This window comes from Callorhinus ursinus, unplaced genomic scaffold, assembly GCF_003265705.2.
Source record: "Callorhinus ursinus isolate GAN/ISIS: 27379988/994484 unplaced genomic scaffold, GSC_fseal_2.0 scaffold38, whole genome shotgun sequence".
NCBI lineage: Eukaryota > Metazoa > Chordata > Mammalia > Carnivora > Otariidae > Callorhinus > Callorhinus ursinus.
The window spans coordinates 2,362,502-2,378,367 of NW_027397100.1; the positions used below are offsets into that span (position 1 = coordinate 2,362,502).

Below are 15,866 nucleotides of genomic sequence, written 5' to 3' on the forward strand. Positions count from 1 at the left end.
ACATACTGCACTTACAGTAATCTGAAGAGAATTTAGAAGCCTTCAGCAACTGTGCTCACTTTTAGGCAAATCCCATAAGACCGGATTCCCTACAACAAAAACTACAGTGACTTGATGAATTCTGACTGGCAGAGAATAAAAATGGTGGGGACCTAGGGGTTTCACACAAGCCACACAAGGCAAGGATCAATTTGGAAAAACAGAAATAATACAGTATCTGGAGCCAAATTAACTAGATACAAGCCTTAACAATACCACTCACTAGCTATGAAACCAGGGGCAAGATGCTTTTTAATTATCCTAGGACAAAAAATTTTAGTGAGTCAAAGTGTAAAACTTTAAGTATAATAGAAGGAAAAAGGCACTAGGCTCTCATGCAAAACACTTTCCAAGCATGGTCCACTCATCCTGGTCTGGAGCGCTGGCTCTATCCTGCCACAGATCCACAGGATTTCCTCCATACACAGAACAACTGCGGCCTCCAGAGAATCCAACACAGTCCATCAGCCAGAGCTCATTTCATAAGACACAAGTCAGTGAGTGTTCACAATCTACTCATTTTCCAGAACAATTTAAGGATGGCATGGCAGTTTGTGTTTAGACAGCTAAGTGGAGTTAAGGTCTTCCTTCGGGATTCTGTTAGTTAAATGAAGCTTGTTCAGGTTCGTTCAGAAATCCAAGCATCGGTGGTATCACTTAAAAGAGCACGATGGTGATAAAACAAGGAGAAAGATCTTAAGCTTTATTTTGATTTTCTTGGTTTTATCTTTGTAAGGAAATTTCCAAGTTCCTTGATGAAGACATGCATAGATCTAAAAGACAATTAAAAGCAATCATAATTAGCTTAGTTTCCCCTTCCTATATTATCAGAATATATTCCTGATATATTTTGTCTGTAGTTTTCTTTTGGTGTTCCCCAAACCCAATCAACCCAAACAGCACTCCCTTCAGGAATGCCTAAATAGACTGGAGGTTTAAGATTTAACTTTAATTTGACATGACAAGGTCTGAAAAATGCTTCAATTGGTAGGCTTAAAGATAAAAGAATCATAGTTGCCACTTATTGAGCACTCACTATGTGACAGGCACTGTACTCAGTACTTTACCCCCATTATCTTGGGTAATACTTGACATAACCCAAATGAGGGTGGTATGAATATCTGCACTATACAGAGGTTTCTGAAACTTCAAAATATTAAGTAATTTGCTCAAGTTCACTCGTTTATTGTGACTAATAAACAGTAGAGCAAGGATTTTAACGCAGGTCTAACATCAGAGTCTATGCCCGTACTATCATAACACACTTTTATTAAAAATGAAAGAAACAAGTTAGTTACATATTCAATTATGCCTAACATGCTTTATCTTATTCCAAAGATGACCTGTGAGCACTGTTAGATTAAGGGCATTAGACTCACTGCCTTGAGGAAAATAGCCAGGAGACCAAGCTGAAGCTGAAAAGGACAGGAAAGAGATGTGGAGGGACTGTCGTTTTCCGTACCTTTAAGAATGCCAAGTCAACTTGCAGTTTTCAGAATCATCTTGTACTTGTCTTCTAACAGCACAGCTGGCATCCTCTTTTATTCCCTTCTCAGCTTGATGTCTTGCTTGATTCCAAAGAGTATTGTTCCAACTTACAAAAAGATGACTAATGTTTTTTACAAGGAGGCAATCCATGAAAACCTATGCCATGTAATCTAGGATCGGGTTTAAGATTATTCCTGACCTATATTAGACATAAGTAACACTAAACCCCAAAATAATCTAATGACATATAAGACTTGATTTCAAGGCGCACACGGCACTTAAACAACAGAAATTTTTAAAAGTTAATATTTCAGGTCTTTTGAACTAGAAGTACTCTCGAGAGACTAAACACACACACACACACACACACCTGTTTATTAATGCAGAAACTATCACTGAATGATACACAAAAAACCACTATTATGAAATACCATTTCAGCAGTATTTTATACACACTCACAAATCTGGGTTTCAAGAAGTACACTGGTTCCCGACCTGGGATTTTCAATCTCTTGGAAGGTGTAAAGGTAGTGACAGTCCTTGATTTATTTACTATATTTCACAATGCTATACTAACTAAAATGCTGAATTCCATTTTATGGAAACAACAGTTATTACATATTGATTAGAAACTATGAACAGCAAATAAAAATGTATGACTAATAAAAATTGTTAAATTAAGTACAGACTAGTTAGTGCTGTTCCATACATAAAATCCTGTAAACTATAGATTCTACAAGAGAGAAAACAATAGATGCCTTTGGTGTTGAAGAGGCCAGGCATCATTAAATCTGTCTCCAGCGATGACTGGAGGAAAGAGGGAAAGGGCATCTCAAGCTGTAAATTTCCCGCCCACCCCACTCAGAGCAGTGCCATATGCAATGTTCCTCTTCCTTCTCCTTAGGTTTGTGAATTATTGACATGAAAAAGGTTCAGCTCCTGCTGGTGTTGGGGGAAGAAAAAGACTGGGACCTACTGGTCTACCTGTATTTTCTGTACACTTACCCTTCTCCAAGTTTCTCTAAGACATCAAACACTTCTTCTGGTTGTTTAGTTAAACTATCTTCATCCAACTTTTTCAGCTGCCTGTGAATGAAGAAATAAAAACATAAAATACATTTTACTTGCTAGCAACTACACCACAAAATACATTATTTATATTACAATTAGGATCTTAGGAATTGCTCTACAAAGTCTTTACCGGTAAACAACAACAAAGGCAAGCTAAGAGACATTTTTTTCTATTATTATGTTAGTCACCATATAGTACATAATTAGTTTTTGATGTAGTGTTCCATGATTCATTATTTGCGTATAACACCCAGTGCTCATTACAACATGTGCCCTCCTTAATACCCATCACTGCGCTACCCCATCCTCCCATCCCTCTCCCGTCTGAAACCCTCAGGTTGTTTCCCAGAGTCATAGTCTCTCATGGTTCATAAAGGACTTTTTTTTTAAGTTTTTTACTTATTTAAGTAATCTCTACACCCATTGTGGGGCTTGAACTCATGACCTCAAGATCAAGAGTCACACACACTTCCGACTGAGCCAGCCAGGTGCCCCAGCTGAGAGACTTAAGGGCTGTCTATGGCAGTATTACATGTGTCCTGCAGCCCTCTGGTGAGCATAATCAGGACCAGAGGGTAGAGAACTACCAAGAGTCAGACTTCAGTTCAACAGGTGTAAGAAATTTTCCAAGGTGCCTGGGAGGCTCAGTCAGTTAAGTGTCTGCCTTCGGCTCAGGTCATGATCTCAGGGTTCTGGGATCAAGCCCCACATCGGGCTCCCTGCTCAGTGGGGAGTCTGCTTCTCCCTCTCCCTCATGTCCCTCCCCCTGCTTGTGCTCTCGCCTACACTCTCTCTCTCTCTGAAATAAATAAAATTTAAAAAAGAAAGAAATTTCCTAACAACAAAAGTTGTTCTAAAATGGTTTAGACTGCCTTAAGAAGTCCCTAGCTCCCCATCACTGGAGAACTTAAACAGAAAATGAATCATCATTTGGCTGAAATGCTACAGAGTGGATTCCAGCTTTGATAGAACCTTAAAAATCCATTTATATCTTGAGATTCCATGAATTAAGATGGCATAACTATCTCTTCAGAAGAGATGTTTAATGTAAGGTTAACTATGAATTGAAACATGGTCTCAGACTGGAGGCCAAGGAAGACATAGAGACTCTTGCTCTCCCTTAGCAAGATTTTGGTAATTCAGCTAAAACACAGGAATTCTATAGGTATCACAGAAACATAAAGTGGAAGGTATACACTTATACATGATCAAAAGTGAAAAATAACTATGCAGCTAGGAACTTCAAACAGACTCAGACTCTCCCATGAGTGGCTGTGTACATCCAAGAAGCCCCCGAAGTCAAAGATACATGGCAGGTTATAATTCCCTGATAATTCAGATTTTTCTGACTATGCTAGACACAGTTAATAACAAACCTGGGAGGTTATAAATTAACAATATTTTTTTTAAACTAAGATGGCTGAAAATTATCAATGGGCTTAAGGAAGGAGCTTGCCAAGGAACATTTGTGTGTGTGTGTGTGTGTGTGTGTGTGTGTGTACGCGCACGCACGCGTCTGTGTGTATCTTCTACACAATGGTTTCCTGAAACTACAAAGGACAACAAAAAAAAGAGAGCTCAGGAAATGGTGAAATTATGGAAGTAGTAACACTGGAGACTTTTTTGTAGAGAAAAGGTTTAAACTAGCTGGATAATACCAATTTTTACAAGAGAGGACTTGAATTACATACATATATACACACGCACACATACCTTCCTGGAGGAACTAGCAAAACCAGAAGACAGAAAACTCTGAACACATTGAGTGTATCCACCCATAAACACTGATCTCTAAAGGACAATCTCACATAATTCTGTAAATGTCAAAGACTACACACTAAAGAAATGGAGAAATGCTCCAAGTCAATAACTGCCACAACTTGAAAATTAACAAATGACCGTAGTGACCTTTGAAAATCAAAAGGTCTTAAACATTAAATTCCAGTGACGACATAAAAACTAGCTTCAAAACAAAAAGGGCTGAAGTGAAACTCCTCTTAAACTTCAGAAGTGAAATGTCTATGAACTCAGATGTTAGAAAGAACATTGCATGAACCAGGAGGGTTTTTTGTTGAAGCGCTGAATTCATAACTGTATAAACAATGGACGATACCTCATTTCTCAAGTATAATTAAACAGCTTATATAAAGGAAGATCAAATGTCTTCCTCTGAAGTACTGACTTTGTGGTTTACAAAAAGCAAAACTCACTATTTCAACTACTCTGAGACCACAACATAACAAAGGAAACTGTGCCTGGCATGCGAGAAACAGCTGCAAGCCCCTGATAATCCTCCAACAAACTGTATATACCTGCTCAGAGACTTCTTTCAAACAATCTACTTGGGTTTTGTGTGTGTGTGTGTGTGTGTGTGTGTGTGTGTGTGTGTGTGTTAGTTAAGATTTTTTATTTATTTATTTGAGAGAGAGAGAGAGAGCAAGCAAGAGCACAAGAGCAGGGGGAAGGAGAAGTTGACTCCCCGGGGCTGGATCCCAGGATCCTGGGATCATGACCTAAGCCACCCAGGTGCCCCAGTTTTTTGTTTGCTTTTGATCCAGGCTTAATAGATCTTTATCTCTTTGCTGCCTGATAACCCAGAGGTGGTCAATAAATATTTCCTATATGGATTAATGAATGTAACGATGGGAATCCTAAACTTTTATCAGCAATCCTTGTGAGTTTCCAGAACAGAATGCCACCCTAAAAAGGATTACCAGATTATCAACAAATAAGATTCCTTGGAAAATCTTTTGATAAGTGACTCTCAATGATACTTTATACCGTAAGTCTTCATGGAAGAAGCACAAAACAGCCCGACTGATGATTCAGCTCTCAGCTCGGACTTCCCCGGGTCCTAGGTAGTTTCATTGCTTGCTCATAAAAGAACAGGCCTGGCCAACACAGCCTCCGTGGACCAAACACCGGCAGATGCTCCTCTCCTAAGTCAGACGGCCACGTGGACAGCCAACCATCCCAGAAATGCCCTCTACATCCTCCACCACACTATTATTATCTAATGCCAGCTCACTTTAAAAAATCATAATCTCCTACGTAACCCATCAACTTGAATCTCTAATCACTCAGTCACACACAAATGTCAAGCTCATGAATGCAAAGAGCATTTCCTGCATTGAGATTACTATCCCTTGCTGGAAACACATGCCAACTGAATCTCTGAAAAGACACCTGTATCTCTCCAAACACAAACAAGGGTATTTATGAAATAGTTACTCACAGATTTGGCTAATTCTCAAGCCTCTTTCTCCTATCTTAGAACTCTTGTAAGGTTCATTTTATTTATGTACACCTATCCCTCTTTCCATTCAGAATTTGATATGGTTACAACAAATGTGTAAGATAAATTGATAACTTTTTAATGATAGTAAAATTCATATGTTGCCCCTCCCCAAATTCCTACATTGAAGTACTAAGCCCCAGGACCTCAGAATGTGTGACTTCATTTGGAGACAGGGCCTTTAAAGAGGTAATTAAGGTAAAATAAGGTCACAGAGGTGGGCCCTAATTCAATATAACTGGTGTCCTTATAGGAGATAAGGACACAGAGAGGTACAGAGGGAAAACCATGTGAAGACATAGGAAGGAGAGAGCCATCTACACAAGCCAAGGAGAGAGGCCTCAAAGAAACAACCCTGCTGACACCCTGATCTTAGACTTCTAGCCTCCAGAAAACTGGGAGAAAATACATTTCTGTTGTTTAAATCACCCAGTCTGTGAAACTGATATGGTAATTCTAATAAATGCAAGTAATAAAGTTAATCTAATGCAGATTAAGTACTTGACTAGTTATGATGAGCAGGAAAGTACCAGTCATTCAAGAATTCAGCCCTGCAATGCTCTTCTCTTGCACATTTAATAAATTTCTTAAAATCCAAAAGGTGCAGGAATGAGCTGGACCAAAAAGTAAAAAGGTTTACGCTTTTGCCCAAGATTATGTAACACAAGGCAAGGTAGAAACAAAACTCAATTCCTAATCCTCTTTTCAATTAAACCGAGACCTCGGAGAAACAATGAATATATTTCAGAAAGAAATATAACCAGTGTACATTTATAACTGGATCACTATGGTGCTGTAGCAAATACTTGCTAACATACACAGGCCCTGTGAAACAGGGGTACTTCCAGAGCGGCATCAGAGGAAGCAGTTAAGAGCATGGACTTTGGACCAGACCACCTGGTTTAAAATCCCAGCTCTGCCACTTACTAACAGTGGAACCTCCTGCAATCACTTAAAACTCTTTGTGCCTCAGTTTTATCACCTGTAAAATAGAGATACAGAAGTAACCACCTCATAGGATTGTTGTGAGGCTCGAAAGAGTCGTAATAAGCTGAACCACACGAAATTACCATTTTTATAGGTCAATTACATGTGGTTCACCAGGAGACAGGGAAAGCACTTTTTGAAAACGGTCCCTGGCATCCAGTAGGTGCCGTATGTGTAAAAATCATTATTATTTCCGTCTCAGCACACTACAGTAGGGTGAATTATGAGTCCATCCCAACCAGCTATTCGCCTTCTGCAATGTTTGTGTACTTCAAACAAACCCCAAGTGTGCAGCCCAGGCTGCCAATCCCTTCCCTTCACCTCTCCTTTGCCCCACACTCCCACACACTGAACACTTCCTACTTTAGTGCTCATTCTGCCGCAGGAAGTCAGAGGTCTCTGTGAAATAGAAGCTAACTACACTGCACCTCAGAGAAGCATGACTCCCTTGATCTCTGCTATTTTTCTCCAGATGTGGCAGAGTGACACAAGACCCTGGTGTCCACAGAGCAAATCAATGATATAACTAAAACCAACGCAGGAGTTCAGACTTTCTAGGATCAGCCACCTCCCGGATCTTGACTTAAAACAATTCCAGGCAGCAGCAGGATCTGGAGCTGATGCAAAACAATAGAGCCCTGAAAAGGGCCCAGTCTGGTCAGGTCGTGACCCAGACCCTAGAGCAAAGAAGGAAACACATAGAACTGTGTCTCAACTCTTCTGGGCCATCAATTTGCCCTTCTTGAAAATATCCTCTTATTTCCTTATCCACCTCCCAATGTCAGGTTTGAAAAGCTGAAGAGGATGTATGGAAAACTAGGCAGGCAGGGGGGCATCAGGAATGAAAGATGTCATCCTCATCCTAGAGTGGGGACACTACCCGGAAAATCTTCCTAAATGCTTATCCTGCATGAAGCCCTCCCTTGCTGGACCTTCAACCTTTCTCGGCACGCCTCCAGCCTTAGGCACAGAGCTTTTCCCCTCAACAGATCCTCCCCACTGCACCCCTCAAGTGGGACCCCCTCCCTTAGGAAGTCCACCCAGCCTTCCTCTGCTTGTTCCTGACCCATATCTTAGACCCCTCTAGGTTCTCATCCTGCTTCAGCATGCCCCCTACCTCAATGAATCGTTCCTAGCATGGCATCCCCCCAGGCGCCCCCGCCCTCAGCAGGTGCTCTCCCTAACTTGTCCCCACGTCCCTCAGCAGCTGCTCCCTTCAGCAGTGCCCCCGTCCACCAGGATGTCCCCCCGCAGCAAGTGCTCTCCCCAACCAGCCCCACGTTTATCCCGCTGGGCGCGTGCTCCCCTCTGCCGGACCCCCCCCCGGCGGAGATTCCCCCACTCAGCAGGTGCCAGGATCGCCTCGCCCCGCAGGTCCATCCCTCCGGGGGCGCACCCGGTGCCTCTCCTCCACCAGTTCCCGCCTTTCCCTCTCCCCACCCCCTGCCCCTCAGCCAGCGGCCCCTCACCGGCGCGGCGGGTTCCTCAGCTGCACCGTCTCCATGGCGCTGCCGGCAGCCGCCCAGACCCGCTCACTGCTCCATCCTCCCCCGGGACCTCCCCGAGCCCGCCCCGCAGACCCTCCCACACTTCCGCTTTCCGCCCCCACCGGAAGCGGCGCGCAGCGCGCGAGCGGGGCGGAGCGGCGAGGACCGGCCCGGACCACGTGGTGCGGAGACTGAGTCACGTGGCGCGCGGGGCGGGGCCGCGGATCCCGGAGCGTCCTCCGTAGAGCTCGAGTGCGTCGGCGACGCGGTGCCCGTGTGGGGCGGTTCGTCCGGGACACTGGGACTCGGGCCGGGAGCTCGTCTCCGCTTCGGCCCGACCCTCGTTCCTCGGACCGCGATACTGAGGGTGCTTGCGAAGCGCCGTCGGTTCTCAACCGGCCAAGTTCTACGCGATTTCGGGGAAGCGCTGCTCCGAGGTATTTGTGGGTTCCTACCGCTCCTAGCCGGTTGGATTCTTGTTCCAGACGGAGGCCGGACCGCCCTTGGATGTCACAGAGCATCAGGCTGCAAATTGCTCACCCTCTTTTCTTAAGGGCCTCTCACCTTTGAGTTAGTTTGCGGACAGAAAGATAGCTAGCTAACCGTGATTAAGCTCTTGCCATGTGCTTACTTACGTATATATTATCTCGTTTAATCCTCTTAGGAAACCTGTAACGTTATCCCCAATTTTATGTATTATTTGTCCTGCTTTTCCCAAAGGTATGCCACCCATGAAATTAACACCTGAGCAACCACCTTTCAGGACCACCCAGGTATAGCACCCCATGTGCTAAAATAGGGGTAACCGATCCGTTCCCCTTACACAGGAGGAACACATTTACAGAGAATCTATGGGCCAGGCACAATCCTAGGCTGTCTCTTAATCGTCAAACAACCCTATGAAGTAGAAGTTATTATCCCCATTTTACAGGTGAGGAAGCTGAGACTCACTTAGACACAGCTAGTGAGAGAAAAGTTTTTAACCCAAGATGGGCTGGACTCCACAGAATGCATGTTTTATTTGCCTCTTTGCCCTACTACAAATCTGTACAAATGGCAGTAGGAGCCCTGAGGTAGTAAAGATCAAAAGTTCCTATACAAAGTTTAGGAAGCCATCACAGGTCCCTATTGCAAAAAGTCAGCCCTCTATCCTCTGAAATCCCCTGGTACTTTTCCTGTACTTCTCCTAAAGCACACTCCTCGTTTGACCTTATGTTCAGGCCCCGCTGCCCACACACACACACACACACCCACCCCTATAAATGAGGTACTTGGAAAACATTTTTAAAAATAAATGTGAATTTACCAGTACACAATGTCAAACATCCCTCCTTTATCCCCTTCCTGGGATTTTTCCAAAAGATAGACTGACATTAGGATTGCCCCGTCTTTCAGTAGAATGTCCAGTCCAGCACTGCCCCAAAGAAATTTCTGTGATGGTGGAAATGTTCTATATATGTGCTGTCCAAAACCATTGCCAGTAGACGGACACATGTGGCTGCTGAGCACTTTAAATGTGACTAGTATGACTGACAAACTGAATTTTAAATTATATTTAATATAACTAAGGGGCACCTGGGTGGCTCAGTTGGTTAAGCGACTGCCTTCGGCTCAGGTCATGATCCCAGGGTCCTGGGATCAAGTCCCACATTGGGCTCCCTGCTCAACGGGGAGCCTGCTTCTCCCTCTTCCTCTTCCCCCAACTCATTCTTGTTCTGTCTCTCAAATAAATAAATAAAAATCTTTAAAAATAAATAAGTAAATAACAAACCTTAGCGAACCATAATATGATAATAGCTTAAGAGAAAGAACCAATGGGGCGTCTAGGCGGCTCAGTTGGTTGAGCATCTGACTTGTGATTTTGGTTCAGGTCATGATCTCAGGGTTGTGAGATTCTGCGTCTGGCTCCGTGCCCAGTGGGGAGTCCGCTTGAGATTCTTTCTCCCTTTCTCTCTGCCCCTCTCGCCGCGTGTGCACACACTTTCTTTCTCTCTCACTCAAAAATAAATAAAATCTTTAAAAAAGAGAGAACCAATGAGCAGGGTTACTCATATTTCATTCTGTGCCTACTGAGCTACACATGCCTGGCACTGTACTAGGCTCTGGCTATGTACTAGTACTCAGGACATAGATGAGTTCTAGCTTTTTTTTTGTAATTTACAGTGTAGAAGACATAGTTGCTACAGAGGTAATTAATGTAGTGATAAATTATATAAAACTAATATGAGAACCTAACCGAGGCTAGTAGGATCAGGAAAACTCTGAGGTCAGAACAGTCATTCATTCATTCAGTCAGTCAGTCATTCATTCATTCAACAAATACATATCTAGTATATGCTCTGGGCCAAGCACAGTACTAGGTGCAAAGCAGTGAGCAAAATAAAGTTTCTACCCTCGTGGATCTTACATTCAGGTGGGAAAGGCAATAAACAAAGCAAGAAAAACCATATAGACCAAAAAAAACATGTGACTGAATTGAGACTAAGTCACACTAATATTTTTAAAGAGCATTTAAGGCAGACGGAACAACAAGGGCAAAGGCTTGTGTTGGAAGAGCAGCTAGAAGTTGGCATGTTTGGAGCAGAATGAATAAGGAACGGTAGGAGATGAGGTAGGAACTGTGGCCGGAGTCACATTGAATAAGGGCAATGTAAAGATGCAAAAAATTGCAAAGAGTTAGTTCAGTGTACCAGTTAACTATCACTATGTAAAAAACCACCCCAAAGCCCAATGGTTTCTAAGTAATCATTTTCCAGTTTTTGGTTATTACAAATAAAACTTACAATCATTTATGTACACGTTTATATGGACATACATATAGGCATACCTACATTTCATTTCTCTTGTAAACACGCAGGTGAGAAATAGCTGGGTCATATAGAAGATACTTGGTTAATGTATTAAGAAACTGTTTTTCAGGGTGATTATACTATTTTACATTTCCACCAACAGTGTATGGGAATTTCAATAGCTCTATGTCATCTACACTGGTATGATTGGTCTTTGCAATTTTAGCCGATCTAATAGTGTGTAGTGGTACCTCACTGCGTTGCCTTTCTTTTTTAAAAGATTTTATTTATTTATTTATTTATTTATTTATTTATTTATTTATTTGGGGGGGCACAAGCAAGGAGGGAGAGGCAGAGGGAGAGGGAGAAGCAGACTCCCTGCTGAGCATGGAGCCTGATATGAGGCTTGATCCCAGGACCCTGAGATCAGGACCTGAGCTGAAGGCAGACACTTAACCTACTGAGCCACCAGGCTCCCCTCTCACTGTGTTTCTCATTTGTATTTTTTCTACTGGCTAATGAGGTTGAGCATCTTTTCAAGTGCTTGTCATCTGTATATTTTCTGAACTATCTGTTCAAGTCTTTTGTCCTTCGTAAAATTGCACTGTTTCCTTGTTACTGAGTTTTTAGTGTTTTTTAATATTCTGGATGCATGTCCTTTATCAGATATGTGATTTACAAGCATTTTTCTGGGGCTTGTATTTTCATTCTCTTAACAGTCTCATTTAAAGAACAGAAACTTTAATTTTTAAGTATAGTTTATCCACTTTTTTTCTGAGTCATACTTTTGATGTCATACCTAAGAAGACTTAGGGGAAGAGACCAACCCTGCAAGCTCACTTCCCAGGTTCCCATGTCAGCTGACCTTTGGCCAGTTTCAGCCAGCACTGGCAGGAGATGGAGGGCAGAACTAAGAGAGAAGCCAGTCTTTCTCTCTCTTCTTTGCTTCTGATCAAGTATCCAACAGTAACTTTGTCTTCAGCTCCTCCTAGAGCATCCTTACTTGGCTCCAGCTTCTACTCTACTGCAGCTTCTGAACTCTGTAAATATCACTGATGAAGGAGCAGAGGCAAACTGAGGGCAAAGCACAAGCTAACACTCCACAACTCCTCCACCCCACCTTGTGGGATATGTGTGACATTCCTCAGGCACTTCTGGCTGCCCTAGGACAAAGGAAAGGAAAAAAAAAATGGTTAACTGGGGGCGCCTGGCTGGCTCAGTCGTTAAGCGTCTGCCTTCGGCTTAGGTCATGATCCCAGGGTCCTGGGATCAAGCCCCGCATCAGGCTCCCTGCTCCGCGGGAGGCCTGCTTCACCCTCTCCCACTCCCTCTGCTTGAGTTCCCTCTCTCACTGTGTCTCCCTCTGTCAAATAAATAAATAAAATCTTAAAAAAAAAAAAAGGTTAACCGATGGCGATCGCAGTCATGCCGGATGCAGGACACAAGTCTCCTTCAGTTTGCAACTGTCTTAATGATTTATAAGGAAAAAAGCAATTTCCGATCGGAGGGGGAGATGAACCATGAGAGACGATGGACTCTGAAAAACAAACTGAGGGTTCTAGGGGGGAGGAGGGAGGGGGGATGGGTTAGCCTGGTGATGGGTATTAAGGAGGGCATGTTCTGCGTGGAGCACTGGGTGTTATGCACAAACAATGAATCATGGAACACTACATCAAAAAAACTAATGATGTAATGTATGGTGATTAACATAACAATAAAAATTTAAAGAACAACAACAACAAAAATTTCCAGAAACCTATAGACTCAATTTCCTGGAGCCCTAACATCACCCTCCTCTCCATAGGATAGAAAATCTTTAATCAGTCACTCCTCATAACCCCAGTGCAGCTCTTTCTACCCCTGGGTCCTGCCTCCGTGCTTTAATAAAACCTACCTTTTTGCCCCAAAGATGTCTCAAGAATTCTTTCTTGGCCGTTGGCTCCAAACCCCAACACTCCAAGCCATATCATCACCATTTCCTTTTTATATTCAAGTCCTGGGCCTAGTAGTCATTTCCTGCTGCTGCTGGCCTTTGGGCTCCCTCACCGTTCTCTGTTGGCTTCTTGACTCCTCTTTCACCTCTGACACCCAATTCCCTGAACTAACTTCTTATCTCAAATCCCTTCCATAAGACATCTTACTCAGTGTTTTCAGATTAGATCATGATTGATACACCTGAACTGAAAAGCATCCAGAACTGTAAATTGACAAATTATGATGCTGTCTATACTTCTTTCCCCAAGACTAATTGGTTCATTATTTGCAATCAGCATATAAAAGTATTGGCTGTGCCTGGCTCAGTTAAATGAAATGTAAGGTTGTCCTGACTCTTTTTTTTTTCCTTAGATTTTATTTATTTGCTAGAGAGAGCGTGGGCGAGAGAGAGTGAGCAAGAGCACGAGCAGGGGGAGCTGCAGGCAGAGGGAGAAGCAGGCTCCCTGCTGAGCAAGGAGCCCGATGCGGGACTTGATCCCAGGACCCTGGGATCATGACCTGAGCTGAAGGCAGCCGCTTAACCGACTGAGCCACCCAGGCGCCCCAGAGTGTCCTGATTCTAACACATCTTTACTCACCAGCGTCTCTCAACCAAGGAAGGCAGAGATATTATTTAAAGAAACTACCAATTAACCCTGAAAAGAAGTGTTTAAACAACAAAAAGATTACTGTCCAATAATAATGTCTGTGCATATTATCTCATTCAGGAGACTACAGCTATAATATCTATTCCTTCCCCATTAAAGCTGAATACAAATTAAATATGGCTTTAATGAGATGGTTAACTCAGAGAGATGAAATCTTAATAAATATCAAAAAGTTATTTCCTGCCCCAAAAAGAGAACCCAAATTTCCATCAGCTGATAAATGTATAAATAAAATGGACACCCAAAATGTATACAATGGAAAATTATTCAGCAATAAAAAGGAATGAAGTTCTGATACATGGCTACACCATGGATGACCATGGAAAACACTGTGCTATGTCAAAGAAGCCAATCACAAAGAATCGTGTATCATATGATTCCATGTACCTGAAAAGTCCAAAATAGGCAAATCCATCAGAAGGTAGATTAGTGGTTGCTTTGGGCTTGGGCTTGGGGATGGGGGAGATGGGGTAGGTGAATTGGGCCTGATGACTAAAAGATGTGGGGTTTCATTTTGGGGTAATGACAATACTGTAACATTGATTGTGGTGATTGTACAACACTGACTATAATAAAAACCACTGAACTGTACACAACTTTAAGTGGGTGAATTTTATGCTAGCGAATTATTTTTCAATAAAGTTATTTTTAAAAAATCACCTCCTCCTAGAAGACTTCCTCTCTGCCCGGACTCCCCAGTATATCCCTCCCCTAAATTCTTTCAGTTCTGCTTTTATCAGCTCTGCATTTATGGGAAGCATTGTGGGAAGGGCTTACCATTTATCAGTTGCTGTGTTAAGAAACCATTCCCAAAACTTAGTGGCATAAAACAACATTTTTTTCTCTCGCTCATAAATCTACAGTTTGAGCATGGTTCCACAGGGAAGGCTCATCTCTTTTCCATGGTGTCAGTCAGGGTCAGTCACCATTTGGATGAATTCTTACCCAAAATGCCTCACTCACATGGCTGACAAGTTGGTGCTGGCTGTTGGCTGGGAGCTCACTTGGCGCTGGGGGTAGAGGGGACTTCTCTGTTTTGGTTAAAATAAATATGGGTAAAGGCTAGGTTCTGAAGGATATTTGTGAAAGGGAGCCAGGCGGAAGCTGCGGTGCCTTTTAATGGCATAGTCTTGGGAGGTAGATAATGTCCCTTATACTGTTGAGGGGACCCCAAAGTCCTGTGCAGTTTCAAAGAGAGCTGAAGACTGGAAATTATTGTTTTGGTCATTTTTGGAAAATACAGCTTGACACAGGTGTACTTGTCTGGTGTACCATTTAGAATATATCCACCTCCAAGCAAGAGAAAAAAAAAAAAACAACTAAATGGTGGCTTAAGGCCCCATGGCATTTGTTGTTTTATTAATAAGTAGCCCAGAAGTCAGTCCGCCCAGGTTTGATTCAGGGGCTCACCAATGTCAATTTCATCTTTCCCCTCCCCACCCCAGGACATTGGTTTTTCATACCTGCGCTTACTGCCTCACAATTGCAAAATGACTACCACATGTCCAGTTGGATATCCTTAACCCAACAGTACCCAAATCATAAAGAGAGCAAAAGAAGCTATTTCGCAGTCCTGTACCTCTTATCTGGGAGGAAAAACTTTCTCATAAGGACCCAGCAGACATCCTGTAACTCACTGGGGCAAATCACGGGCATGTCCACCCCTGACCAATCACTGGCAAAAGAGAGTGAGATTATTGTGATTGGTTTAAAGAAATCCTGATTCATTCCCTGGACCAGGAGAATTCAGACTTCTGGAAGCAAAGATGGAAGCTGTTGAGTAGATAACCAGCAGTGTATGTGCCTGGTCGAGTTTCCCCACCACACTAAGTGTTCATTCTTTCCTTGTGTGGGGCCCGTGCTGGACTGAGGGGATTCAGATGGAACAGCAACTCAGAAAGTTTATAGTCTGGTTGGGTTGGGTTTACACAAATAATTATAACTAAATCCCTGAGGGCAGAGACCAGGTGTTTGTCAATAGACCTTCAGAACGGCATGTTTGGTGCCAGCTCCGATTAGGTCTTGTGGAGACAAAAATAAAGACCTATTTCCTGCCTTTAAAGACCTC

General features: G+C 42.9%; 2 protein-coding genes across 5 annotated transcripts in view; one reads left to right on the top strand and one right to left on the bottom strand.

Annotated features, from left to right (window-relative positions):
• Nucleotides 1-8,486, bottom strand: part of STK4 (serine/threonine kinase 4) — a 92,402-nt gene extending 83,916 nt beyond the window's left edge. For all 4 annotated transcript variants that reach the window (XM_073880363.1, XM_025875572.2, XM_025875571.2 and 1 more), the window contains exons 1-2: nt 8,350-8,486; nt 2,533-2,613 (exon numbers count right to left, since the gene is read on the bottom strand). In XM_073880363.1, the coding sequence (XP_073736464.1) occupies nt 2,533-2,613; nt 8,350-8,384 (116 nt within the window). In that variant the 5' untranslated portion in view covers nt 8,385-8,486. The remainder of the gene's footprint in view (nt 1-2,532; nt 2,614-8,349) is intronic.
• The window catches only part of LOC112827069 (antileukoproteinase-like), a 381,146-nt gene that overhangs the window by 187,799 nt on the left and 177,481 nt on the right, over nt 1-15,866 (top strand). The gene's annotated exons all lie outside the window — the stretch shown is intronic.